The 25869-nt window shown below is 47.7% G+C and overlaps 7 protein-coding genes across 7 annotated transcripts; 3 read left to right on the top strand and 4 right to left on the bottom strand.

Annotated features, from left to right (window-relative positions):
• Nucleotides 1-306: 306 nt before the first annotated feature.
• Nucleotides 307-1945, bottom strand: EDB82DRAFT_269744 (uncharacterized protein). Its single transcript, XM_025728572.2, has one exon. It carries the CDS (start codon nucleotides 1791-1793, stop codon nucleotides 573-575), a length of 1221 nt encoding a protein of 406 aa, XP_025582925.1. The 5' UTR covers nucleotides 1794-1945; the 3' UTR covers nucleotides 307-572.
• Nucleotides 1946-2092: 147 nt separating this feature from the next.
• EDB82DRAFT_269715 (uncharacterized protein) lies at nucleotides 2093-3800 on the top strand. Its single transcript, XM_065607352.1, has 2 exons — nucleotides 2093-2221; nucleotides 2266-3800. The coding sequence occupies exons 1-2, from the start codon at nucleotides 2177-2179 to the stop codon at nucleotides 3604-3606; spliced, it is 1386 nt and encodes a 461-aa protein (XP_065464182.1). The 5' UTR covers nucleotides 2093-2176; the 3' UTR covers nucleotides 3607-3800.
• Nucleotides 3801-7673: 3873 nt separating this feature from the next.
• On the top strand, nucleotides 7674-8423 carry EDB82DRAFT_509130 (ESSS subunit of NADH:ubiquinone oxidoreductase-domain-containing protein). Its single transcript, XM_025728570.2, has 2 exons — nucleotides 7674-8035; nucleotides 8146-8423. Exons 1-2 carry the CDS (start codon nucleotides 7776-7778, stop codon nucleotides 8234-8236), a joined length of 351 nt encoding a protein of 116 aa, XP_025582923.1. The 5' UTR covers nucleotides 7674-7775; the 3' UTR covers nucleotides 8237-8423.
• On the bottom strand, nucleotides 8424-10068 carry EDB82DRAFT_509128 (aminotransferase). The gene is made up of 2 exons (XM_025728569.2): nucleotides 9581-10068; nucleotides 8424-9515 (listed from the first exon to the last, which is right to left on the bottom strand). The coding sequence occupies exons 1-2, from the start codon at nucleotides 9795-9797 to the stop codon at nucleotides 8506-8508; spliced, it is 1227 nt and encodes a 408-aa protein (XP_025582922.1). The 5' UTR covers nucleotides 9798-10068; the 3' UTR covers nucleotides 8424-8505.
• A 212-nt stretch (nucleotides 10069-10280) lies between these two features.
• Nucleotides 10281-13788, top strand: EDB82DRAFT_449886 (kinase-like domain-containing protein). Its single transcript, XM_065607814.1, has 3 exons — nucleotides 10281-11302; nucleotides 11352-12189; nucleotides 12238-13788. Exons 1-3 carry the CDS (start codon nucleotides 10700-10702, stop codon nucleotides 13584-13586), a joined length of 2790 nt encoding a protein of 929 aa, XP_065464181.1. The 5' UTR covers nucleotides 10281-10699; the 3' UTR covers nucleotides 13587-13788.
• Nucleotides 13789-14457: 669 nt separating this feature from the next.
• EDB82DRAFT_527851 (DHS-like NAD/FAD-binding domain-containing protein) lies at nucleotides 14458-16011 on the bottom strand (the record flags this gene model as incomplete). Its single annotated transcript, XM_025728566.1, has 2 exons — nucleotides 14458-15695; nucleotides 15771-16011. The coding sequence occupies 2 exons, from the start codon at nucleotides 16009-16011 to the stop codon at nucleotides 14458-14460; spliced, it is 1479 nt and encodes a 492-aa protein (XP_025582920.1).
• A 1568-nt stretch (nucleotides 16012-17579) lies between these two features.
• EDB82DRAFT_527850 (uncharacterized protein) lies at nucleotides 17580-21734 on the bottom strand (the record flags this gene model as incomplete). The annotated part of the gene is made up of 3 exons (XM_025728565.1): nucleotides 17580-18273; nucleotides 18325-21615; nucleotides 21694-21734. The coding sequence occupies 3 exons, from the start codon at nucleotides 21732-21734 to the stop codon at nucleotides 17580-17582; spliced, it is 4026 nt and encodes a 1341-aa protein (XP_025582919.1).
• Nucleotides 21735-25869: the final 4135 nt, after the last annotated feature.

Here is a 25869-nt window from a genome sequence, read left to right as displayed (position 1 = left end):
CCCTGGACATCTGACAATCACGATCCTGCAGTCGAATCATATCCCATATACCCCATCCACTCCCCAGTGAAGTATTTATTGCTTTCCTAAAGAGGTTCGTTCTGACGCCATGTTTCTGCAGCTACTAAACCTCCAGTTCTCCGAGAATTTGAACCAGCACCGGTCCGGTTACCCTAGACAGTCGACATGTACATGATCGAGCCAATGTCAAAAACATTATAGTCCTGATGAACGGAGAAAAATGATTGAACTATTTTAGAAACCAGTCTATTTCTCTTGTTAAAGGGTTTTATTGGTATTACCAAACCCATAGTGCAGTGCAATCACTCTATGGGGATAACAGAAAATTCAAGACCAGCTTAAAATACGGAAAATAACCAGTCCAAGAGCGGATTCAAGGAGATACAAAGTAAATTATTTTTTCTCTTAGTCAAGTATCAAGTTTTCTGGCTCTAGATCACGCATACCACAGAGCTTCCATCTGTTGGAACGAGTTCTTGAGCCAGATCGCTACTCACTTTCTCAGCACTGAGTTTATATACTAATACACTGTTCGATATACATCACTTGTTCTACTTACGTCCCCAAGGGTTCTTTTGGTCCACACCACTTCTTTCTCTTTCAAGCAGCCGGTCAAATTCATTCTGTGCTTGTTCCTTGGCAACAGTCCTTTCCTCGTCCGACTTGCTGAATGAGAAGCTATCAGCGGAGCCACCAGCATCCTGGTTGCCCCAACCAGACTGTGACTGCGGTTGTGATTCGGTTTGAGAATGGGCCGCCCAAGCTCGAGACTGGTAATCGGATTGCTGCTGCTGTCGAGGAGCACCCTGTGACTGTTGTCGAATGCGGTCCCATGCAGAGCCTGAAGGAGCAGAAACCGGCTGCTTGCGAGCAGAGGCAGCGACAGGCGATGCATCATCATCGTCTAGGACACTCCAGTCATCATTGGGCGGCTGTTGACTCTGTTGGGTAGAGGTTGAAGAATGGACTTTGTCCCAAGATTGTGTGGGAGCAGACTGATATGACTGATATCTGCTCTCGGAGCTGGCATTGTTTGCTTCGTTGCTGGCCCAGGGGTCATCATCTCCACCCCTATGTGCGTCTCTGCCTGTAAAGGCGGTCTTTGAAACGCTAGGATTTGACATGACCTGCTCAACACGTTGGCTTGCATCTTTAGTGAACTGTTTTAACCTTGGGTCGTGTGTCATGGCAGTTTCGGTCCTGATAAAATTGACAGCTCGAAAGGCGGGCTCAACCATGAGCATCGTGACGGCAACATAGGCAGTGAACCGGAGCGTATGCCATGTAAACCGAGGGTAGGCACCTCTGATCTTCTTGTTGGTGAATATGCTGGTAGCCTCGTTAGGGTTGAATCGGCCACCAAGCTTGGGCTTATAAAAGGGGAATTGCCAGGTGCGACGTCCACGATAGGTCATATATCCAGCGAGTGCGACGCTCAGCCATTTCAGACTGGCGTTGGTATGAATGTTGTCGAGGGTGTATTCGGCGATGGCCTTTGCTTCTTCATCCTCAAGATCTCTACCGAGCGTAGCAGCAAAGCCCGAGACTCGTGAAGTTGCAACTAGGAGGTTCCAATCACGTCGATATCCGATGATTGAGGCGTAAAATGGGGGAGAGTATTCGTGAAACGATCGAGTGACCTGCTCTTTTACGCGGGGTTCATATTGGTTGCGCTGGGAGAGTGCAGCTTGGCGCCATTCCTGCATGGAGTGTTTGTAGTTTTCTCTCGATTGAGCGGACCCAGGGCCATTGGGTTGAGGGTTCATCGCCATTGTGAGTATAGGTATGAGCTACAGGGAGCCAAGCCTCTGGTGGACGTTGCGAATTGACAATTTAATATCAAAGATCGTCGAATGACGGAATTGGCGGGACCAAAAATGGTGACGCTGAGAAGCTCGGTCCACTGACGCACATACTGTTCGTGGTGTGGAGTACCTAGCTCTAGCTGCTGGACATTAGCTGGGGTTTGCATACATACCTCCTGGAGCTAGATTATCGAGCACGTGATCTGGCAGCAACAATTGCAAGGGGTACCGCGATCGCGACGCGTTCAAGTCATTAAACGCGTGCCATTCCCTACATTCAATTCAAATGTCCCACTATCATCGTGCTTGACGAGATTGAAAACTCACATGTTCAAGCTCTGTAAAGTATAATGACTTTCCAGAAATCCTATTCGGATCAGGTGGGCAGAAATAAGGTACGATACAAAAACTATCATTTGACCACGGCTAATTATTGTAGCGCTCTCCATGGCAGCGCTCGAGGAGCAACCCCGTGCTGCAACAGCCCAGGCCTCGCCCTCTCCAGCCAGTGTCTGAGGTCACCAAGAATAGACTTAATAGATTTCAATACCACCCAAAACCCGGCGAATCTGTTCCAGACGACACGGAGAACAAGCAAAACACAGCAAATTGTCGAACCACGGACGATGTAACGACCACGCCTGCCACCCGATTGACCTGGCGAGACCTAATGGAAAGTGGCGAAGCTGATGATGAGACAGCTTCGCCAAATGATCGACTACTTTGGGACAACAGACAGGACAATCTTTATTTGAACGCACTGTCACCCATGTTGACTCGAAAAGGAAGAAAACGTGCCAGAAGCTCGTCGCCTGTATCTTCACCAATTGCGGAAAAGCCAAATACGCCTTCAGTCAACGTTAAAAAGCTAGCACAGGCCCTCAAGTCTCCACAAGCAGACCCTACGTTAGAGCTCTGGGATCGATACTCCCTAAATGGACACGATACTGCGGAAACCCCCCTCGGACTAGCAAACCCAACACTGGCGCAGCTGATGGTATCGTCTTCGCCAAGGCCGATGAAACCAGCGGCTGGTGAAGCTAGTCTACGACGAGCGATAAGTTGTGGGCTGAACTGGCCTAAGAGGAGAAGAATAGAAAGATCGACTTCGGGAAGTCGACTAAGCAGCGAGAAGGAAGATCTGGAGGCTTCGAAATCTTCAATGGTAACGGCGTTACTCGATACGGTGACTAGTAGCATCAACGGGCAGAGCGAGGAGCCTCAAGATACACCAGAATCTCCTTCTCCTAAGAAGAGGCGGATATGTGCTACTAGTAGTGGCTCTCCAGTCCAGATAAAACCTCAACCTAGACCTCAACCCCAGATACCGCCACCTATGCAAGCCCCTGCGCAGAAACAAGCTCGATCGCCGACCCCAATCAAGGCCCCAGAGCCTGCTTCCTCGGACTATGGGGATGATGACTTTGGCGAGTTTGACGACGACACCATATTGCAATTGGAAGCGAGCATTACTGCAACACAATCAGAAATGGAAACGCAACCAAAGGCAGCGACGCCCAAAAACACAGTACTGGACGAGTTTGATGACAAGCTACTGGATGAATTTGAGGACCTGGACGATGACATCTTCAACGAAGCGGAAGACCTCATAACAACCGATTCGCAACAGGTACCTCAAGCCCCCAAAACAGCAAGACCCGAAGATTTGGACGAGGACTTTGGAGATGCCTTTGAAGGAGACTTTGATTTCGAAGCCGTGGAATTGGCAGCAACTCAAGCAGCCCAAAATTCCTCCGGAGACGTACGTCGCACAACCTAGGAGGATCCACCATATGCTAAGTGACAGGTAGAGCCGGAAACCCAAAACAATTCAACGATACCTGGTTACGAATGTTTTAGAGGGCGAACACGCGGATCAGTACGGGAATGCAAGACCAGAAAAGGTAGGGCAGTCAGCGGCTGTATTCAAATTTTACTAATAGCGACTTTAGATCCTTCTTATCCAGGCCGACAACTCGAAAGACATCAAGACGGTTCATTTGAGAGGGTCGTGGTATGATACACCAGCCCATGCAGACGCCTATGTCCACGTCATAGGCGACTTCACTGCAAGAGGACAATGCGTTGTCGATGATGCGCAAAATCTTCTCATTTTACATCCTGACCAACTTATATCCGCCACTGTAGTTGCTGATTCTTTTGGGTGCATGCGTCGCGCTGTGCTCCAAGACCGAGTCAAAGCTACCAGCCCACCGACACCACCACTCATTTACGGCACCATGCTACACGAAATATTCCAGGAGGCACTCCTTGCCAACAAGTGGGATCTGCCATTCCTATGCGCAGTCATTGAGCGGATCACAGAAAAGCATGTCGAAGATCTTTACACCATCAAGGTCGGCATACCGTCGGCCAGAGAGCACTTGCAGTCGAAGATGACAGAGTTGAGCTATTGGGCTGGTGCTTTCGTATCTTCGCAAGCCAAACCTGATGCAGTCGTTGAAGACCGAAACGGAAAGAAAGCCAACATGGCTGTTACTAAGCTTCTGGACGTTGAAGAACATGTTTGGTCTCCGATGTACGGACTGAAGGGCAATATCGACGCGACCGTTGAAGTTGTGATGCAAGATGGAAAGAGTTCTCGCACCTTGACTGTGCCGTTCGAGGTCAAAACTGGCAAGCACGCAAACAGCAACCACATGGCACAGACTGCACTCTACACACTGCTCTTGTCGGATCGATATGATATTGAGATCGCGTATGGCATTCTCTACTACATGGAAACGTCAAAAACAATGCGCATTCCTGCGATTCGACATGAACTCCGACATATGATTATGCAACGAAACCAGCTGGCATGCTACGTCCGTGAGCGAAGCGTTCAGTTGCCGCCAATGCTCAAGAGCAAGCATATGTGTGGCAAATGCTACGCAAAGACATCATGCTTCATCTACCATCGACTGGCCGATGACGGTGACGGAGAGTCAAGTGGAATGAATGAGAAATTCGACGAGCTTGTCAAACACTTGACTCCCCAGCATCAGCAATTTTTCATCAAGTGGGAGAATCTGCTTACCAAGGAAGAAAAGGAGAGCCAGAAAACCAAGAGAGAGTTATGGACGATGACTAGCGTCGAGCGCGAGAAGAAGTCGCGGTGCTTTGCCGATGTTATTATTGAAGAGGGATCAGCATCAGTCGACACAGACAACCCCAAGATCAATCGTTATCACTACACCTTTATTAAGCGAAACCCGATTGCCGGCTTCTCATTCCTCGAGTCTGAGCTGACGGTGGGCGAGCCGATCGTGGTTTCGGACGAGGATGGCCACTTTGCCTTGGCCATTGGTTATGTTACGGCAGTCAAGAGGCAGCGAATCAGTGTCGCGGTTGACAGACGCCTACACAATGCTCGAATTCGACAACCTGGGTTCGATGAGGTTGATAACCAGGTCTTCGCCAGTATCATGGATGTCGCCCACGAGGGTGCAACTCAAGATGAGACTAGTGGCAAGATTAAAGAGGCTCCTATCAGATACCGACTTGACCAGGACGAGTTCAGCAATGGAATGGCAACTGTCCGAAACAATCTCGTGCAGATGATGGCAGACGACATTTTCGGGGCGAGGCAAACCCGACGACTGATAGTTGACTTGGAGGCTCCTAGATTCAAGGCCGCCGCAACTCAGTACACGGTATCGGATCAAGACAACCTCAATGTAGACCAACATCGAGCCATCGAGAAGGTTATGAGTGCTCAAGACTACGCACTTGTTCTTGGAATGCCAGGTACTGGAAAAACAACAACTATTGCTCACATCATCCGGGCTCTTACATCCCAAGGGAAGAGTGTACTTCTTACTTCACACACCCACACAGCCGTCGACAATATTCTCCTTAAACTCGAGTCGGACAGGATACCTATTCTTCGTCTTGGCGCCCCTGCTAAGGTGCACCCTCAAGTTCAGCAGTTTGCTACTCTTGCCGGCCATCCGATGAAGTCGTTTGAAGAGATCAAGGAAGCTTGGCACGGAACACCGATTGTTGCAACAACGTGTCTCGGTATCAACCATCCCGTATTCCATGAGCGGACATTCGACTATTGCATTGTGGACGAGGCATCTCAGATTACTCTGCCCATTTGCGCAGGTCCCATCAGAATGGCTCGAACCTTCGTCCTCGTTGGCGATCACAACCAACTGCCTCCTGTGGTGAGGAACGAGGAGGCGCGTGAAGGTGGTCTTGATGTCAGTTTGTTCAAACTATTATCCGACACCCATCCCGAGTCGGTTGTCAATCTGGAACACCAGTATCGTATGTGCGAAGACATCATGACTCTTAGTAACACGTTGATTTATGACGGAAAGCTTCGGTGCGGCACAGAACAACTCAAAAAGAAGAAACTTTACGTTCCGCGCATGGAGGCTCTGATGCAGCATCATTACGATGCGTCAACTATTCACGCAGCAACGCCTCGATCGTTCTGTTCTGCGCCTGGCCCCAACCGATGCTGGCTATACGACCTTCTTGACAGTGAGGCTCGGGTGCGTTTCATTAACACTGACACCATCCAGCCACCTGTACGTGAAGAGGCCCAAGGCAAACGTATTGTCAACTCAGCTGAAGTTCGCATCGTCTCTCAGCTTGTTGAAAGTTTGTTAACCGTTGGAGTTCCGGATACAGATATTGGTGTTATGACACATTATCGAGCGCAGCTATTTATGCTGAAAGACAAGCTCAAAGCATTCTCTGGAGTAGAGATGCACACAACAGACCGTTTTCAAGGTCGAGACAAGGAGGTTATAGTCCTTAGTCTGGTACGAAGCAACGAAGCTTGCAATATTGGAGACTTATTGAAAGATTGGAGACGAATTAATGTTGCGTTCACGCGAGCAAAGACGAAGCTGCTCGTTGTGGGAAGCAAATCGACGTTAAAGGGCAGCGGGAGCGACAGCATGTTGAGCCAATTCATCTCTCTCATGGAGGATCGAAATTGGATTTATGAAATGCCTGCAAATGCATTGGAGAGCCATTATTTTGAGGACTTTGGCACACAAATTACGACCGCGGGTGCTACGCAAAAGACAAAGTCACCACGCAGGAAAACCATTGGAAAGGAGAATCGTAGGCATTCACCAAAAACGGCCAGGATTAGCGACAAGGCGTTATTAAAGGGAAAACTTATCACGAGGGATATATTGAACGAAATGACCAATGGCGCATATGTTTGATTAGCGAGCTGTTATAGCATGGCATGAACAGGATACAGTTAAGATAGGATCAATTAAGCTGCTGAGGCGAATCATCAGCATCTTCTTCATAATAATTCAAATGCTTTTGTCCTCGAACCTGTTTCTTGTTAGCAGTGACCGCGAATATGCCCATCCGTCTTTTGTCTGGAATCATTGGTACTCCTCCTTCTCTTGGCCTCGACCAAGCCAAGGACGTACATCACTTTTGCCAAGGGGATGTCAAAGGCATTGGGATACTGCTAAAAATCGGAGGGAAACAAAACAACATAATTTGACGTGTTAACCTCGGGTTTTATGTTCTAAATGGTTTCATTTTGATAATATTATGAGGCAGATTGGGACGTGTAGGTAAGTGGTGATGCCCTTCTCACCAATTGACTCTCAGTTGAACATATGCTTGAAAATAGTAATAGTGAGTTTGACTATGACGAGTAAAAATAAATTTCATGATAGGTGCAGCCATGATTGATCATGTTTAGCATAGTTATCATTCTCCCGTTTGTCCGTAGACGTTAAGAAGGCAAAAGTACTTTGTACCTGCAAACACCAATGACAGGGGTGCTATGACTCGTGTCACGTGAGTCTATCAAATCGGACTTCAGCAATTAGTCTACCTAGGTGCTGTACGAATCCGTTCAGAGCAAACAAGCCAGCGTCACGCTCAACAACGTCACTCGGCCATTGAACCACCGCCCGCCATCCCATCGCTCCACCTCAACCGATAACTCGACGATATACCATGGCCCTCATCCGCGCTGCTGTCGCGCCTCTGCGCGCTGCACGCTGTGTCCGACAGCCCCTCTCCTCCAGAGCCTTCTCCGTGTCCGCCCGACGACGAGGAGGTGGTGGCGAGCACCAATTCGATCCTCCCACCGGCTGGCTTTGGGGTGTCAAGCCTGGCGAGAAGCCTGAGCCCGAGGGCTGGGAGTGGCCTACCTATATCCTTCTCGGAAGTCTTGCCGCCACCGCTGTAGCACTCGCCTTCAAGCCTGATACTACGTGAGTGATTTGCTCTCGGAGAATATAAATTGCAATTGGAGAGCTACAATCTCTCAAGAGCGAAATTCTGGCCGGGATGTATTACAAGGATTGTACTAACAGTCACGCAGTGTCTCTACTTGGGCCCTCGAGGAGGCACGAAGAAGGTTAGAGCAGGAGGGAGTTCTCCCTGACCCATCTAAGCAGGATAAGAAGAACTAAGCGGAAGATTTTGACATACAAAGAGTGAAAGTTGGTCAATTGTACATGTTATTTGCATTTGAAGAATGGTATTGCTGGACGTGCTGGGGTTCTGCCGTCTAAACGGGTCTGTGACATAACCTCGGACTTTCGCTAGCATCGCTGATTGTGAGCCTTAACAAGCAATTGTGGCAAAGCAAATATGTTTCGTTTCTTGTGAGCGTAATTATTTTTGATTCCGATTTGTCTATTCCCAGCCGCTATATAACGCCGTACACATAATCATCACCTTAGATAGCGTAGCTCCACTCGTGCTCCTCGTCACCATACTGGATGGCTTCGATCCACTCTTTCATCTGGAGAGCAATCTCACCAGACTCTTCGATCTCGGATAGACCGCAGTCAACGGATCTTCCCTTCCAAGAGATGGATCGGACAGGGCTGACAATGGCAGCTGTTCCGGTACCGAAGGCCTCGAGCAGGCGGCCCTCATCAGCAGCCTCAGCAAGCTCCTTCATGGTGTACTTGCGCTCGATGATCTTCCAGCCCTGGGGAGCAAGGCGCTCGCGAGCAAGTTCCAGGACAGAGTCACGAGTGACACCTTCAAGAATAGTGCCATCGAGGGGGGCTGTGATAAGCTCCTTTTGGCCAGTCTCCTTGTTCTTGAGAGCGACAAACATGTTCATGGTGCCGACCTCAGTAACGTATTCCTCCTCACCAAACAGCCAGAGGTTCTGTTGGAAACCACGGCTGGCGGCCTGGAGCTGGGGAACGATGCAGGGCGCATAGTTGGCACCCAGCTTCTTGTCACCAACACCACCGGGCCAAGCACGGACAGCATAGTCAGTGGCCTCGAGAGAAACAGCCTTGAAGCCAGTGGGGTAGTAAGGACCAACGGGCGAAGCAATGCAGTAAAGAAGAGCAGATCCAGGAGGACCAACGCCGAGTGTCTTTTGAGTTCCGATCATGGTGGGACGGAGGTACAGTGAGTATCCCCGCTTGTCGGGGATGAAACGAGAGTCAAGGTTGGCGAGCTTGGAGATGAGCTCGGTGAAGTCATGAGGCTCAAAAGTAGGGAGCGCGATACGGGCAGCCGATTTGTTGAGTCGAGCCATGTTCTTGTCGGGTCGGAATAGTCGCACCTTGCCGTTCTTGTCCTTGTAGGCCTTCATGCCCTCGAAGCACTCGAAGGCATAGTGGAAGACACATGTCGCAGGGTCGAGAGAGAGGTTTTGATAGGGTGTGATCTTGGGCTCCAACCATCCTTCGTCTTGATTCCATTCGATCGCAAGCATGTGGTCTGTCAAATTTTTAGCAAGTGTTACCAGCGCATTTTTGTGGTGGACAGGGGATGGTATTATTTACCTGTGAACTCCCTTCCAAACACCAAATCCTCAGGCTTGCTGAGACCCTTGGGCTTTCCCGTTCTCTCAATGGTAACTTTTGAAGCATCTAGACCTAGAGGCTTGATAGATGAGGCTGCCTCAGCCTTGATGCTGAAGCGTTGCGCCTGGCACAACGGTCTGAAGCTCGACATGCGAGCGCTCCGTAGAGCGGAGCGAACGAGCATAGGTCTCATCATTGGTGTACTTTCAGAAATCAATTGGTAGTAAAAAGCTGGGACGGTGCAAGAAAAAGCTGAAGTCGAACAAAGACCAGAAGAACAAGAGTTTTTTAAAATGAAGTGCGATATTCTAGAGGGTCCAGACGAGGTGGGATATCAACTTAAGTACTAGCAGCATTTGTCTACGATCGGAGATGTATCGGAGCTCGATGATGGCAATGAATTGGAAATCGACCGACTCTAGAGGTTCGCTACAAAGTGCGCCCGAGGTACTTTGCAGGGACAGCCGTTCCCAGGCGTTGTCAGCCGTCTCGGGCCGTATATGAGTCCTCCTGTAAAGTCACTTAAAGTTCCGTAAACGCAGCACTGCAAAAGCCCCATCAGCTTAGCGACGACAGGGGGGGTTTGAGCTGACATGGAAGGGTTACAGCACCATCAGGGTACTAGAAAAGTTGGCCGCCGGGAGCATCAGAGACTAAATTCCTAGGCCACTTTATGCTACTTAGAGCATACTTCTTAGGCTATTTATTTTTTGTCGTCTAAAGGTTAAAGGTCAATTCTTCTGTTACCCACTAGAGCACGTACAGCACTAGTAGCTGCCTGCTTAGGTACAAGTTAGACCTAAGCGTTATCAGCTTATCGTGGGGAAACTGCCAGCCAAAGCTAAAGCAAGGTAAGGATACATTTGTCAACTCTATCAATACCCCTACCGACGCTTATGGGGAATGCGCGATCGCAACCAACGTCATCCCGATTCCTCTTATAGCTTAAACGACGATCAATCAGCGGCCTCTTGTTCACTTCCCTACGAACTTCGTCTTTCACTGCGACCCTAAGCTTGCGGCGATCACGCATTTGCTTTCCACGACCCCCTTTGCCCGACTCGATATTTGCGACCCAATTCATGGAGAGCTGCCAACATGTTCTCCTCGGCCTTTAAGTCCATCTCTGCCACCAACATCACCGGCAATTACTCCATCTCCTCAGCACCGACTTCGACGGCTGGTCCCTGGAAGATCTTTGATGCGAAAAAGAAATCAACCGGAAAACCATATAGTGTCTTTGTCTTCGACAGGAAGTCGTTGGACAGCCATGGCAACTCGTTGGGCCGCTCTGGCGCAGCCTCCTTCAAAAAGACGGTCGAGGAAGTTGTTGAGCGACTAAAGAAGGAAGCCTCTAGCCTTGCAAAGCTACGACATCCTAGCATTCTGGAGTTGGTCGAACCTGTGGAAGAGACGCGAGGTGGAGGCTTGCAATTCGTTACCGAATCTGTCACAGCTTCACTATCCAGTCTCTTGCAGGACAAGGACGAACAGGAACGAGCTGGAGGACCCGGTGGAAGGTCTAGCCGATACGTGACTGAGGATGCAGACGGAACCAAGAGACGAAGAGAGTTGGAGATCGATGAGCTAGAAATTCAAAAAGGTCTGCTTCAAGTCAGCAAAGCGCTCGAGTTCCTGCATGAGAATGCCGGTATCGTACATGGAAACCTTACGCCTGATTCGGTTCTCATCAACTCAAAGGCATGTCATTCCAGACGCAGATCATGACAACTCAACTAACAAGACGCAGTCTGACTGGAAGATCAGTGGATTGGCCTTTGCTAGCCCCCCTGAAGGATCCGACAAGCCCACATCTATCCAAGGGATCAACTTATATGAAGTCCTCAACATGGATCCTCGACTACCTAAGACGGTACAGCTCAATCTTGATTATACCTCCCCTGACTTTGTGGTCGACAACAACCTCAACTCATCTGCTGATATGTTCTCTCTTGGACTCATGTCAGTTGCTCTGTACAACTCACCTCACAAATCTCCTTTAGAATGTCACGGCAGTCTGTCTACATACAAGCGATTGTTTTCGAGTTCTTCCAGCGTTCCATCTGCCACTAACAACTACCTTTCTTCGCGCCCTCTCCCTAGAGAACTCTCGCATGATGTTCTGCCTAGACTAATTACAAGGCGACCTGCCCAACGAATGACGGCGCGCGAGTTTCAGCAAAGCGAATATTTTGACAACATCCTGGTATCGACCATTAGATTCTTGGACTCATTCCCTGCCAAGACTGCAAATGAGAAAGCTTCTTTCATGCGAGGTCTCAACAAGGTTTTGCCCTCGTTCCCCAAGTCAGTAATGGAGAAGAAGATTCTACCAGCATTGATAGAAGAGCTGAAGGATCGCGATCTTCTATCACTCATTCTCCAAAACGTCTTCAAAATTCTTGACCTTCTACCGTCAGCCAAGAGGGCATTTAGTGAAAAGGTTCGACCGTCTTTGAGGGAGATTTTTGTCGTCAACGCAAAGCAAACACAAGAGAAGGATCCTGCTAGAGACGCTGGTCTCATGGTTGTTCTTGAGCATATTTCCTCTGTCTCTAACAATTGTTCTGGAAAGGAATTTAAAGATGGTGAGTCTCTTCAGCCGGGTGTATTAATCGTATACTAACCTATTTCAGACATGCTCCCTGTCATACTAGCAGCAATCGAATGTCCAACACACTCAATTGTCGATGCTGCTCTTCGTAGCTTGCCAGTCGTCCTACCTGTTCTGGACTTTAGCACGATCAAAAACGAGCTGTTCCCAGTGATTGCAACTGTCTTTAGTAAGACAAACAGTCTTGCGATCAAGGTTCGCGGTCTACGAGCATTTGTGATCCTTTGCGGCGGAAAGAACGATAGCGGCGAAGATGACGGACTCAACGGGCTTGAGAATAAGAAGACGTCTTCATCAAGCGCCCTGGACAAATACACCATGCAGGAAAAGATCGTCCCACTGGTCCGAGTCATCAAGACAAAGGAACCCGCTGTTATGATGGCAGCTTTGAACGTAATGAAGGTTGTAGGCTCGGTCGCTGATGCTGATTTTGTGGCAATGGAAATTCTACCCATCCTCTGGAGTATGAGTTTAGGACCGCTGCTCGACTTGAAGCAATTCCAAAGTTTCATGGAACTTATCAAGAGTCTATCTCGAAGGGTTGAGGATGAGCAAACGCGAAAGTTGCAAGAGCTTGGTGGTAACTCGAACGGTTCTGCCGCACCGGCTGAGGATTTCATGGCATTCGGTGGAGTCACTGGCACTACCTTTGATCAGAGCAATGGAGCTACAGAGGACGATTTTGAGAACCTCGTCAAGGGTCGTATGGCAAGCCCCAGGTCAAGCACAGCAACTCCCAGCTGGGATGATCCGGCAAAATCGAAATCGAGCACACCGGCACCCACGTTCTCATGGTCTACGCCTCCTCCACCTGCGACCAACACCATACCAAAGCTTGCACCTCAAAAGGCACCGTCTTTCAGGACTGTGACACCGGATCTCGGTCGTTTCGAGTCTCTCACTCCTTCGTCTACGCAGTTCAGTCAACCAATGCAACCCACGCCGAGCCAGCCTTTTCAACCACCAACGCAATCGCAGCCGATGCAGTCGATGCAGTCGATGCAGCCTATGGCACCACAGAAGCCCTTGTCTACGTCTACCTCTGGAACTTCTATCAACTGGTCGGCTGCTACCCCAGCTACATCAAGTCCGTGGGGAGGTTCCTCCGGATTCGGGACCAGTGCATCTACAGGCAATATGGGCGCTTCAATGGCCAGCATGTCACTGAGCTCGAACGCACGACAACCATCCTTTACACTTCCTCCGCCTCCAGGCAACGCTTCTACTCCTCCTGCATCTTCGTTCACAATGCCCCCGCCGCCAGCGACAAATTGGGGTGGCATGAGCTCTATGGGCAACTCGGCGTCCAACGCGTCACAGAACAACACAGGGCAAAAGTCTGGATTAGACAAATATGAGAGTTTGATTTGAGTTTCGGGTTTTCTGGGTAGAATAATGTGGTTATAGCATGGGGGCAAACGGTTGGGTATAGAATATTTGACTTGAACAGTAAGTCTGGGATATCAGTAGTGTTAGCGTAGCAAGAGACAAAAGTTGGATAGTAACTGAGAAGTTGCTATGATTAGGATACATCCTGTTGTGCTCAATAGAATTGCATCGCATCTTCAGAAGTACATATGACTGTATATCAACGTCTTTAGAACAGCGTGAACTAAAGTGTCGATCCGGAACATAGTCTCCCTAGTCTAGAAGAGAGTTGGATAGTCGAGTTTAATCAACAAACTCTTGTACTTCCATTTTTAATGTCTCGATTGAAGGTGCTACATATAGATTTGGATCTCAAGCATTTTAACTGTCAATTTATTCTACCAAAACTTTTATCTCCCGACTCCATCTAACTTGCACCACGCGACATCACATCATTCTCGAGCGCCCTGCTTTTCCTCTTCCCACGCCACAATTTCGGTTCGGTTGCCATCGAATTCCAAGCCCCGCTCTAAGGAGAAAGGTTGAATGACGAAGAAGAATAACAAAGAAAAAGAAGTATATCCATGAAATTGTAGAGAACGCACACAGGTCTAAATATTAAGGAACGAAAAGTAATAAAAGAAGAATGATACTCTTATAACCAAACTCTAACAAAAAGTCTAGTTCCGCTAGATACCTTTTACTCCGTCCATGTCCATCCATTCATTTATTTTAGTCGGCATATCATTTCCTCCAGACGCCTTGCCATCCGCTTGCAGCAGAAGAAAGTAACAAATAATAGTAAATACAAAGATGCGAAATGAAAAGCAAATCTTTCACGCCTGTAGTTCAAAGAGGATGAAAAGAAAAGGTCTCATTTCTTGGCATTCTTCTTATTCTTCTTCTCCTCCTCAAAGACATGTCGGCTCTTGTAGCCAGGCTCGGTACGTACTTCAACCTTTTGGTCTTTGGGAATCATCTCGTGTACCATGGACCATCCAAGACGGCGACATAGTTCAGCAACGACGACGTCACAATCGCCCAAGAGGTCAATGTCAAAGTTAATATGGTTGACAGCCTGGCGGGATACGTAAATCTGAGGGATGTCCGCGTCCAGCCAAGACACAATCTCAGACACGGGTGTAACTTTGAGAGACGTGCCAATGACAATGACGAGATCAACCTTGTCGCGATCGTGTTCAGTTAGTCGGCGTGAGAACTCATCAGGTAGAGCCTCGCCAAAGAAGGTAATGTCAGGCTTCATGACACCAGCCTCGGGAATGTCGTACTCAGATTCATCGGAGCTATCGGCGTCCCATCGTCGTCGTTTCTTCTCGGTGCCCGCCGATCGCTTGCGCTTGGGCGGGGCCCCAGCGGTGCGCAGAGTCTGGACGCAACGCGGACATCGAGGGATCTTGTCGGCCTTGATCTCGGGGAAGATCTTCTCTCCTTCGCACTTGTAGCCGCACTGAACACAGGTAGCGGTTCCGAAAGAACCGTGGCACTGGATGAGCTTGTCTTTGGGAACACCGGCTTTGACCTCGAGGTTGTCGATGTTTTGAGAGTAGTTGGTCAATAACTTACCCTTCTCATGAAGCATGGCGATAAACTTGTGAGTCGGTGTGTATTTGTCTGTGCTTGGCAGAATGTCCTTGGCTACCGAATAGAAAATGGTAGGATCCTGTTTGAAGACGCCAATGTCAAAGACCTCTTGCGGATCACTGAGGCCAAGATGCTCAAGCTTGGAGTAGAGACCAGTTCCTTGGGAACGGAAGTCGGGAATGCCCAGCGAGGTAGAAATACCAGCCCCGGTTATGAGAATAATGTTGTTGCTCTTTGCAATTAAATCAACGGCATCGTCTACCGTGTTGTAACGCAAAATCTTAGCGCGCTTGCCCAGCTCACGTGTAATGGCCAGCGATAACAGGTGAAAGTAGGCATCGTCATTCTCGCCCTCGAGAAAAGCGGGAGGACGAATACCAAAAGCGCTGAGAAGCTTTCTAGCGGTATAGTGGCCAGCATCGACAGTGCGTTGGCAAAATACAGCTGGACCATACTCTCGGAGTTCCCGACGAAGTCTGCTAGCTTCCTCTGGAGTACACAATTTGGGGTCTTTTTTTTCCATTGGAGAAGATGGTTAGCAAAAATGAATAGACAAAAGTAAAATAATAGTAGTAGGCAACTCACCATCAAGTGAAACAGTATTCTCGCTGCTCAACTCTTCAAAAGCATCTTCGAATAGGGAATCTGTCTCCCATGATTCTCGAACATCGGCAACTCTCTCCTCGAGATCAGCTAAAGCGACGTTGGCAACAGCCGTCTTGATTTCCTCCTCTGTTGGGTTATCGCCTAGAGTGTCGAGAGCATTTGGTTGAGCTTTTCGCTTGGAGATGGCGACGCTTCTCCCAGAGTTCTTTTTGGGGTTCATGATGGAAAGGGTTTAAGTTTTATAAAGAAGAGAAGAAAAGAAGCAGTAAAAGAGAATTAGAATAGAAAGTTGGACTTTTTGTGCGTGTGTGTATCCTCAATGGTTTATGTTGAAAGTGAGGTGAGGAAGTAAGTAAAGAAGTAATTACCAGCTAGGCTAAAAGGTGTAGGTAGTAAGGAAGAAGAAAGTGGGTCAGAAAGATGAGTGAGTGAGTGAGGGTGAGGGTGAGAGCGAGAGCGAGGGTAGCATCTATTATTAACCCATCGAGAACCCCGTGTTTGGTTGGGTTGTTAATTCGCTTGGCTTGGCTTAACCTGACTTTGTTTTGCTTTTAGATACCCAAGCTACGATGACTGAATCAACTCAATTCTAATGGTCGAAAGTATAGGTAATTCAAATAATAACTACGCGGCGCTAAAAAGACAAGGAAAGAGATACAAAGGGGTTATTGTTGCTACTGTGAAAGAGGGATGGATATGTAAAGAGAATAATTCCAGATTAAGTAGCTGAACTGTTTATTGTTGACCGATTTACTTCAAGTGGGCTAAGGCTTTATGTAATATAAAGAAAGAAAGTCCTTTCTTAGGAATGTATAGGATGTAATTAGCAAAGGAAAGAAAATGAAAGAAGATGAGAGAAGCTTGTGGTTCTTTTGACTGCTCTCACTAATAAACCGAAAAAGAGAAGAAAAGGACAGGGAAAGAGAAAAGGAAGTACAGTATTGCACAAATTGATACACTGTTGCGTTGGAATGACAGACGGCAAACATTGCATGGCAGGGGCATTCGTCAAGTTGATGAAAATATACCTAAATACATCGTTACCTTGTACGCTCAAACAACGCCTGTTGTCCTAATTTCTAAACTAGGCTCCATACCAGGAAGATATACATCTTCTTCCCGTCTCTCTGTTCCTATTGTCCAACTGATGTTGTACCAATCCATGTGTGACTACGCCAAACGCTATGTAACTTGCCCCCTCTCACATTTAACTTTTGCTAGGACACCAAAGTCCAGACCGAAAGAATCCCATGTGAAAACATCAGTATTAGTTCCTGGCAAATGGAACAATCACTATTTGATTTATATATGATGAGCATGTAAGTGGGTTCTATATCAATCTCTCATTCTTATGTCAGATAACATAAACTGATGAAATCCTTTCCTTACCTCCAGATTGGACGCATGCATGCATGATTGTCACCATTTTGCTGATTGGCTGACTACAATTTATGCCTACCTATTATCACTAACCAATTTCAACCTAAGCCCAACCTTATCATTCCATACATCCATGGCATAGATGGCACTGTATGTATACTTGAGCAATAGTAAATAGGCATAATGCATTATCTTTCTGAAGGAACCCGACAATCAATGCTCGGATACATGCATCATCAACACCGTCTGAGTATCCATGGTAGGGCAATGTCCTTTGAATTGCGTCGTTCAAACACTTTCATTAATGATATGATGTTAACCAGTTCTATCCGTACCCAAAGTAATACTAATAAACAATACCAAGCACGCACGCATTTAACAGAAACCGAACCAGGTATCAATCAACGCCTACTTTTGTACATCGTTGTTGTCTGCATCATCATCTGGTCGCATTTTTGGTTGCCAACCAGCCGCTACACCTGCTGCCACGATACCCGCCATCACTGTAGGCGCTCCGAGTGCAGAGTTGGATCGCGATCTCGTGGATCGAGTTCTCGCTGAATTGGGCGTTCCAATTGGTGTCCCCTCAAAGGGATTCTCCTGTGTTGGCGTCTGTGGTGCATTGACAGAGCCAGATCGAGAACGGGAAGGACTTCTAGACCTCACCATCTCGACCGCCTCTTTGGGATGCTGGATGGCAAACTTGAGGTTGTTCAGTCGTCCTCCCTTCATGCGGCGCATAAAGTTGAGCTCGTCGCGAACGTCCGCCAACGGCTCTGGGTACATGCTCATCTCTTCATCAGAGATTGTGAGGCCAGGGACTCTCTTGGCTCGCTGCTTCAAAAACTCGGGGACCAAAAGCAACATGAAATGGTCGGGTATCAAGCGGATAAGGATACCGATAGGAATAGAGAGGAAGCCAAGCACAAGAGCAATGGCCCAGAGAGTTCCGCTTTGCTTCTCCTTGGCGATCTGGAAAGCCGCACCACCGACAAAGATGATGAGGACTTGCCCACCACACATAATGGCACTGATACTGATAAAAAACCAGTTCTTGGTGAGACCCTCAAAGATGTTAAATTTGTTGTCCAGGCGGCGGTTACTGTACATGTTAGTATGGCTTCTCACTAGACTGTTATAGAGTAAAACTTACTTCCATTGGTTGAAGATCTGCATCCAGACGAAAGTGTTGAAAACAAGCGTCTTGATCTCATCGTCCGAAGGAGTGTTTTTTGTTGGTAGAATGCCCTTAGAACCACCGTAGTAAAGGAGGAAAGTGATAGCAAGCTGGTACACCGATTGTCCCAAAATCATCTTCCACATGGTGACAGAAATGATGCTCGATCCCTTGGGCTCAGGCTTTCGGTCGAGAACACTGTCGTGGGGAGGATCGGTAGCAAGAGCCAGAGCGGCGAGGGTGTCCATGATCAGGTTGACCCAGAGAAGTTGCACAGCCGTCAAGACTGACGACTCTTCATCATTGGAAACAGCAGTGACAAAGGTGAGGATAACAGCAGTGACGTTGACTGTGAGCTGGAACTGTAGGAATCGCTTGACTGCGTCATTGACTGCGCGACCCCATTTCAGGGCCTTGACAATACTGTTGAAGTTGTCGTCCATAAGAATGATAGCCGAAGCTTCCTTTGCAACCTCTGTACCAGCGATACCCATTGAGAAGCCAACATCAGCCATTTTGAGAGCGGGCGCATCGTTGGTGCCGTCACCGGTAACAGCAACGGTCTCGTTCTTGTCCTTGAGTCTCTTAACAAGGATTCGCTTGTCTTCAGGGGAGGACCGTGCCAACACGTGCAGGCGAGGGATAATCTCTTCTTGCTGGAGCTTAGAGAGGTTTCGGAATTCAGGCCCCTCCATGACAATAGAGTTGGGCTGGATGATGCCGCACTCCTTTGCGATAGCTTCAGCTGTGATCTTGTTGTCACCAGTGACCATGCGAACAGTGACACCAGCCTTCTGGCAGAGCTTCACGGCCTCCGGAACTCCCTCTCGGAGGGGATCCTGGATACCAACAACTCCAACAAAAGCCATGTCCGTGAAGATGTCCTCAAAAACAACCTCCTTGCCACCATCAACATGGCCGACATTCTTAGGAGGCCATGAGGGGAAATCCTTGTAGCAAATACCGATTGTTCGGAGAGATCTTCTCGCATAACTCTCAATGAGCTGCTTGACAGTTTCGATGTTATCGTCAGACATGGGAGCAAGTGAGTCGTCGTTGGCAGGATCGCGGAAGACCTGTGTGCACTTGGAAAGAATAATTTCAGAGGCACCCTTAATGTAGAGACGGGCACTACCGTTAGGACCCTGGCAAATAATGCCCATGCACTTGCGGCCAGAATCGAAGGGAATAAGCTGCAAGACCTTTGCGTTCTCGCGCTCTTCACTCACGGGACCCATGCCGAGATGAGATTTGGCAAGAATAAGCAGTGCCGTCTCGGTCTTGGATCCAATAAACGTCTTTTCGCCATCGACCTCACCCTCAAAAGCAGTCGAGTTGAGGGCAATAGACTTGAGAAGGATATCCTTGACCGGTTTGCTGAGCATCTTGGCAAATTCGCCGATGCTGATATCACCACTTGTGTCCACGGGAGTGGAGGCATTGCTATCATCTCCGCGCTGTGAGCCGCCAAATCGTAGACTTGTTCCGATAGTTCCAGAAACGACTTGCATCTTATTCTGGGTCAATGTACCGGTCTTGTCAGAGCAAATGGTTGAAGCATTGCCCATGACCTCACAGGCCTTGAGATGTCGCACCAAGTTCGCATCTCGAAGCATACGAGTTGTTGCGAAAGCCAAAGCCAACGTCACAGCAAGTGGCAGTCCCTCGGGAACAGCCACCACGATGATGGTAACGACAACAATAAAAATGTTAAGAAACTGCTGTCCTTTCTGGGCAGGTGAGACGGATGGGGGCATCTTGGGTAGGCCAACAAGGAACTTGATGAACAGAACGATGAAGAGCAGAAGACCTGCAGCACTACCAAGCTTGGCAATGTAAGTAGCGATGACATTCAGCTTCGCTTGCAGAGGAGTCATCTCGGGGTCTTCGTTCAATGACATGAGAGTTTTGCCATAAGAAGAGTAAACACCAACGGAAGTCGCCATGTAGGTGCCGACACCTTCCATGATACGGGCTCCTGATTGAATAAAAGGGTCCATCTTCTTGAGATTGTCACGATTCTCAATGGCGTTGTAGACGACTTCGGCAGATTGTTTTCGAATGATGTCAGACTCTCCAGTGGCCTGCGATTCGTCGCATTTGACGTTGAAACCTTCAATGAGAATTCCATCAACCGGCACCAGATCTCCAGGTTCAAGATGAATCACATCGCCAGCCAAGATATCAAAAACAGACAACTCGATCGTCTTTCCTGATCGAATAGCTTTAACCAAGCGGTCCTGTTTCTTTTTGTTCAGTTTTGTGAATTGGCGTTCCTTTTGGTAATCGTTCAAAGATCCAACAATGACGACGATGGCGATGGCGACGATAATCGCAACACCTTCAACCCATTCAACCTTGGGTTCGCCATCCTTGTGCTCTCCGCCAAAGGTCTGGTACAGACCAACTGCAAGACTGACAACAGCGGCAATCGACAGTAGAATCAGGACCTTGTCGTTGTATGTGATCCACATAAGCTGCAAAAGGCTCTTGCCCTTCTTCTCGGGTAGTCGGTTGTCCTTGTAAACACGGAGTCGGTCGGCAAAATTATCGCCTGATTGCGTACTTGAAATATCGTTTTGAGGAGTCTGCTTCTTAGATGTGGCATCCTCGAATGATATTTGTCCACCTAGACTCTTTTCTTCGACACTCAACCCGGCCTTTCGATTTGATCGCAAACCCTTTTCTATACCATCAATGCCACCCAACTTATAAAAGGCAGAAAGACTTTTTGGGTTGAACATTTTGTTGAGTTGGCCAGGTGTAAAAGCAAAGGGATTGTTTTCCACCTCGAAATCTTGCTCGGTGCCGGTGTCTGGCTTCAGGGCGGTCTCGTCGTTGATGATCTTGTTATGGTCATAATCGGAACCTTTGAGTGTCTCGTTCTGTGTTGAGTTGGACGCTACAACAGTGGTATCGCCATGTGATGATACGGATCGTGACATGTCGTCAGAATCGACGGAGTTTTGTCGTGATCGGTGGTTAATAGGCACAGACAGAAATCCAGCACCCTTGTCGCCTGACCTCGATAACACTGGACTAGAAACATTATGAGGACTTGTTGGTCTGCTATCCCTGTTTTCGAAGTTCAAAGAAGTGTTGACTTCAGGTCGCGAAGGTCGTTGCGACATGCCTGCGGTTGCTGCGGGATCAACTGTTGATGTAGGGCTAACTGCGTCGTCTTGTAGATTGGAGGGTTGTGATTCTTGAGGGGGTTCGGTAGAAGTATTAGTGTTGACAGCAGTGGTATCAATAGTGATTGTCGGACTGGAGGAATTGATTAGCATTAATGAATAAATGGTTAGGTCACTGGAGGCCCCGTGGGCGTCAGTGTCAATCACGTACGCGCGACGCCGCATGGGCGGATTGTCATCATGATCAGCCATGTTGAGCCGGGCAGTGCCGTGATGAGCGACAGCCTAGACTTGGGAGTTGTGGAAATGACAGCAAGCCGAATTGAGGCTATGCAACGGCGAATGTCTTGTTGGAAAGTACAGAGTACTTGATATTATCTTGAGTAAAAAGGAGCTTCAGTTCCAGGGAAGAGGGCGTGGAGCCAAGGGGAGCGCATGGGTCAGTGATGTTTAAGTAGTAAGTGTAGGAGGGAGGGAGTGAACTAAAAAGGAAACTAGAACTAGAAGGAGCCTCAACTGGGCGATAGAAAGTTCAGAAATCGAATGATTAATCCCTCCTCAAGAACCAGAGTTAAACATGGCCAACTCGAAAGGGCAATCAAAGGTTCAGTTGAAGGTTGAGGAGAAATGCGATCAAGAGCCAGAGGTGGAGGACATGTTTTTCGCCTCGACCGAACTTCCTTCCTTTCGACTTGGATGATTGAGGCAGTGCAAGCCAGCTGATAGTTCTAATTGGCTCCTACTCTTCACCTTGGGGTGCATGTAGAAAGAGACGTACCTTAAGGGCATTAAAAACTGGATCTTCTTAAGCCCGGGGCAGGGGCCGGGCAAGCGCTAAATTGACGGAAGTCCTTCTGTCTTTGGGTAAAGACGACTGAGAGTCCAAACATGCAGTATCCATCAGGTCCATTGAATCATTAATTAGGTAGGCGCTGAATGTACCTAAAAATGACATGGACACGATGTGACAGGGAATCCCGCATCATGATTTCCCGTGGGAAAGATGATGAACTGCAGTTGCTTAATATGCACTGTGCTTATTGCTCTTGGATCCCTATCAATCAGATTTCGAGTCCAGTATCAAACATCGATCGATATATTGATTTGTCCATAAATCAATCAATGCTTAGACGGTCGATCCTCTTCATCTCCGCAATGTCCAAGTTGAAAGATTTCCCTCCTATGACTGCTGTAGCTTCTAGGCGGCCTCTCTCTAGCTCTACTCCATAGCTTTACGCTCACAAGATGAGGCTGTGTAATGATTTGAGTTCCGGCGTGACCTAGAGTTTCCTCATTACCAAAGGCGAAATAGTGACGAATTTCAGCTGTCGTTGTTCTTCCTCAACAGATTTTGAGGCAGCTCATGATGATGCTCTTCATGCGTTCTCTCTGCCCCCTGTCGCCACAGTGCACGCACCTACATGAACATCCCATCCCGTCTTGGCGGTCCGTCTAGAAGCGACAGAGCCAAGCCTCTAGAATCTACAGAGTAGCAGTAGGCCGCTCAATGGCATGACTTGGCGCCAAGCTAACATGCTCTGTGAAACGTCTTTGATCTACCAAACAGTGCTGTATTTATTTTCAGGTCTTAAAAGATGTGATGTTGGTTCACCTGTTTTTGTTCAAGCAACTCTTATTGCTGGTAAAGTCCTTACATGAGACATGTCAATTTGTTGTCATTTACACCAATCCATCAACCACAAACAAATGACGTCTAATACCGCAAATGTTTGTCACCGTGTTAAGCGAAATGGGCAACAACAATAGCTTGGTAATGCCCCAGTTCCACCTCGAAGCAATTGCCGGATCATATCACACACTGGTATGAACATAGCATCGGTCGACGTGACGACGCGTTACTATTCTTGCTAATTTACAGTGGACGATATGTCTTAGTCTATCGGCCCCATCAATATCAAGCTCACATATTTGACTTGATTCACCGGGGTTTTTCAACATCCGGAATGTGCATATCTCTTGAACAACCAACTTCCTCATCAAGGATGAATCCTAACGGCGCTGACGGACATAAAGGAACAAGACTCCCGCGGCCTAGTCCGTAGGAATACAGAAGTTCTATGGGTAATTTCCTTGTAAATTGGGTCTCGTCAATCCTTGTTTTTTAGCTGCGGGTTCTTGCGTACATAGTCACACGGCTGATGAGCTTAATTATTCCCTAAGATTGCTTTACCGTGTATTCCGCAGCTGCCAAAATAGCCTCATGTAAAACTTGTTTCTTAGCGCTAATGGCATCTTTGAGGAATTGTTCACTCTCAAACATCCGTACGAGAAGTAATTGTAGAGCTCACAATGTGGTTACACCTGACTGATACATGAAGAAAAAACAAGTCAAGCAGCAAAGTCGTATTCAGGGGTTTATTACCAGGATTAAGAGGCTCGGGATCGATCCTGTCCAAGAGATATTGTATCAACCAGTGACAAAGACCCATAACGCTATTCGAGGGCTATCCAATCGCGCTCGGATCCAATCTCCACTATCTAGACAAGCTTCATTTATGATTTTTTAGAAGGATGGGCTTTGGTTGTGAAGAAACAGCCAGGATTGATTACCCAGGTAGGCAAGTGGTTATCATCAACACGAGATAGGCCAACTAGGTGAGCTCAGTGACAAATGTCGTGCTTGAAACATATTCTTGGCAATTCAGCACTGAACCAAGTGAAAGTGCCAAACCTTGGGCATCTCCTTTTTATGCCCGTCGTATGTCGGTCATGAACGAATAAAGAGTATTGGCATTGGTATGGTCGAAACTACATCTCCACCTACAGACGGCCAAACACTTACAGGCCCATTACAGGCTTTCGATGGGAATACAATATCTTGCTGTCACTACCTAAGTCAGTGACATACAGTAATGGGAGGCCTTTGTAGGAGGCCGTCCGTACGTTCAAGAAGTGGCGTGTGTCGCTACACAGCCACAACGCCACATCGCACGTCCTAAAGCTCATCCTATGGGACGTCTCATAACAGAGCGAGTGAGTATCGAGCAGATCAAGCATTAGGAATACATGTCAAGTGATCTCGGCATAATAGTAGTCCCTTGTAAAACGCAACACATCTTCATTGATTTCTATTGTGTTGACTTTGTCTTCTAAACTCAACAACAATCATCGTTGAAAAAGATTTGTCCTCGTCCAATTTGGGTAGCAAATATCGAATTAAGTAGCCAATCAAATGCAGTTTTATCTCTCTGCCCAGAAATCCTTCAACTGTCACTTTATGCGGCCAGGGTCTTTGAGCATTGAAGCCAAGACCGGCCTAAGTACAAGCTAACAAGCTGAGTCAAGCCAAGACCAAGCTCACAAAATCACCGAGCTTCTTCTATAAGAACGCGACGCAAACCCAAAGAAAACTCCTTTCCATTTCGAGGCATTTCTCCTAAGAGTCATTATAGGCAAAATACACAACAGCCCAAAATGATCACACGCACGACTTACACATGATTCATTGATCTCGCCTGAAAGATAGTGCACATCGCACTGTAGTCCTATGCTACATTTTACGAAGCGGCGTCTTAAGATTTCGGGTACGAGTTCCATTGCTTCGCCTCACCAGTTGACCGAGGTAGTGTCCAGAGCATCCTCACGACATCATGGTGGCGCTCCTCGGGAAACTTCCCATCACTCAAAAATGGCAGTGTTGGTTGCGTTACTTACATAGCCTTCGGCCAATTAGGTGGTCATGGCTTGTCATCCCATGTGCAAGTTGTACGACCTACAGAGCAAAAATTACTCAAGCCACGTTCGATGTGATCGATATAGAGATATCGATGTATCAATACGCATTGTGCTAGGTTCCTGGTTTCAAATCAGACTAAGCTTATGCGTGCTCTCAAACCCGTAATTCCGGGCCGTGTAGAACCCTCTCTGTTGTTCCTTGGGCCAAGGCATAAGAGTATACTCGGAGAGTCAGCGTTCCGGATAACTGATGCATATGCGCTTCGCCTCTGGTGTTGCAATTCCGAAACCGGAATTCTACTATATACTCATTTTCGAAGAGTCAGTCCTTTCTTTTTTTTGTCCCTCTTACGACAACCGGTATTTGGTGTCCCTGCCAGTGGGTAGCAGAATAGTTAGCCTCCTAAGTCTTAGGGTATGAAATAAGTAGTCTAAGAACTATAGTCTAAGGAGCATAAACTGAACTACTAATTTCGTCTCTTATGCTTCCAGCAGTCAATTTTTCTGATACCCTGAGGCCTACAGTCATGGGTTCTTGACTCAATGCTCCTCGGCGCAACATGTATAAGCCAGTTTATCCAAGAACAGTCAGACCACTACCACTTATTTCTTTCTTAGGCAAGTTCTAAGCACAAGACGAAACTTGAAGATTCCGGACTAGCACATCGATCGAATCTTATAAAAATCGCAA

This window comes from Fusarium venenatum (assembly GCF_020744135.1).
Source record: "Fusarium venenatum strain MPI-CAGE-CH-0201 chromosome Unknown EDB82scaffold_3, whole genome shotgun sequence".
NCBI classification, from domain to species: Eukaryota; Fungi; Ascomycota; class Sordariomycetes; order Hypocreales; family Nectriaceae; genus Fusarium; species Fusarium venenatum.
The sequence above is the reverse complement of the archived record's forward strand: the minus strand, read 5'-3'. Positions and strand labels throughout refer to the sequence as shown.

Bases quoted from the DNA above. Each gene is read 5' to 3' on its own strand.
- EDB82DRAFT_509130 (XM_025728570.2), top strand. From the start codon at position 7,776: ATGGCCCTCATCCGCGCTGCTGTCGCGCCTCTGCGCGCTGCACGCTGT. The intron at 8,036-8,145 runs GTGAGTGATTTG...ACAGTCACGCAG, and splicing joins GCCTTCAAGCCTGATACTAC to TGTCTCTACTTGGGCCCTCG.
- EDB82DRAFT_269715 (XM_065607352.1), top strand. From the start codon at position 2,177: ATGACTTTCCAGAAATCCTATTCGGATCAGGTGGGCAGAAATAAG. The intron at 2,222-2,265 runs GTACGATACAAA...TAATTATTGTAG, and splicing joins ATCAGGTGGGCAGAAATAAG to CGCTCTCCATGGCAGCGCTC.
- EDB82DRAFT_269744 (XM_025728572.2), bottom strand. From the start codon at position 1,793: ATGGCGATGAACCCTCAACCCAATGGCCCTGGGTCCGCTCAATCGAGA.
- EDB82DRAFT_449886 (XM_065607814.1), top strand. From the start codon at position 10,700: ATGTTCTCCTCGGCCTTTAAGTCCATCTCTGCCACCAACATCACCGGC. The intron at 11,303-11,351 runs GCATGTCATTCC...AACAAGACGCAG, and splicing joins CGGTTCTCATCAACTCAAAG to TCTGACTGGAAGATCAGTGG. The intron at 12,190-12,237 runs GTGAGTCTCTTC...AACCTATTTCAG, and splicing joins TGGAAAGGAATTTAAAGATG to ACATGCTCCCTGTCATACTA.
- EDB82DRAFT_509128 (XM_025728569.2), bottom strand. From the start codon at position 9,797: ATGATGAGACCTATGCTCGTTCGCTCCGCTCTACGGAGCGCTCGCATG. The intron at 9,516-9,580 runs GTAAATAATACC...AAAATTTGACAG, and splicing joins GTTTGGAAGGGAGTTCACAG to ACCACATGCTTGCGATCGAA.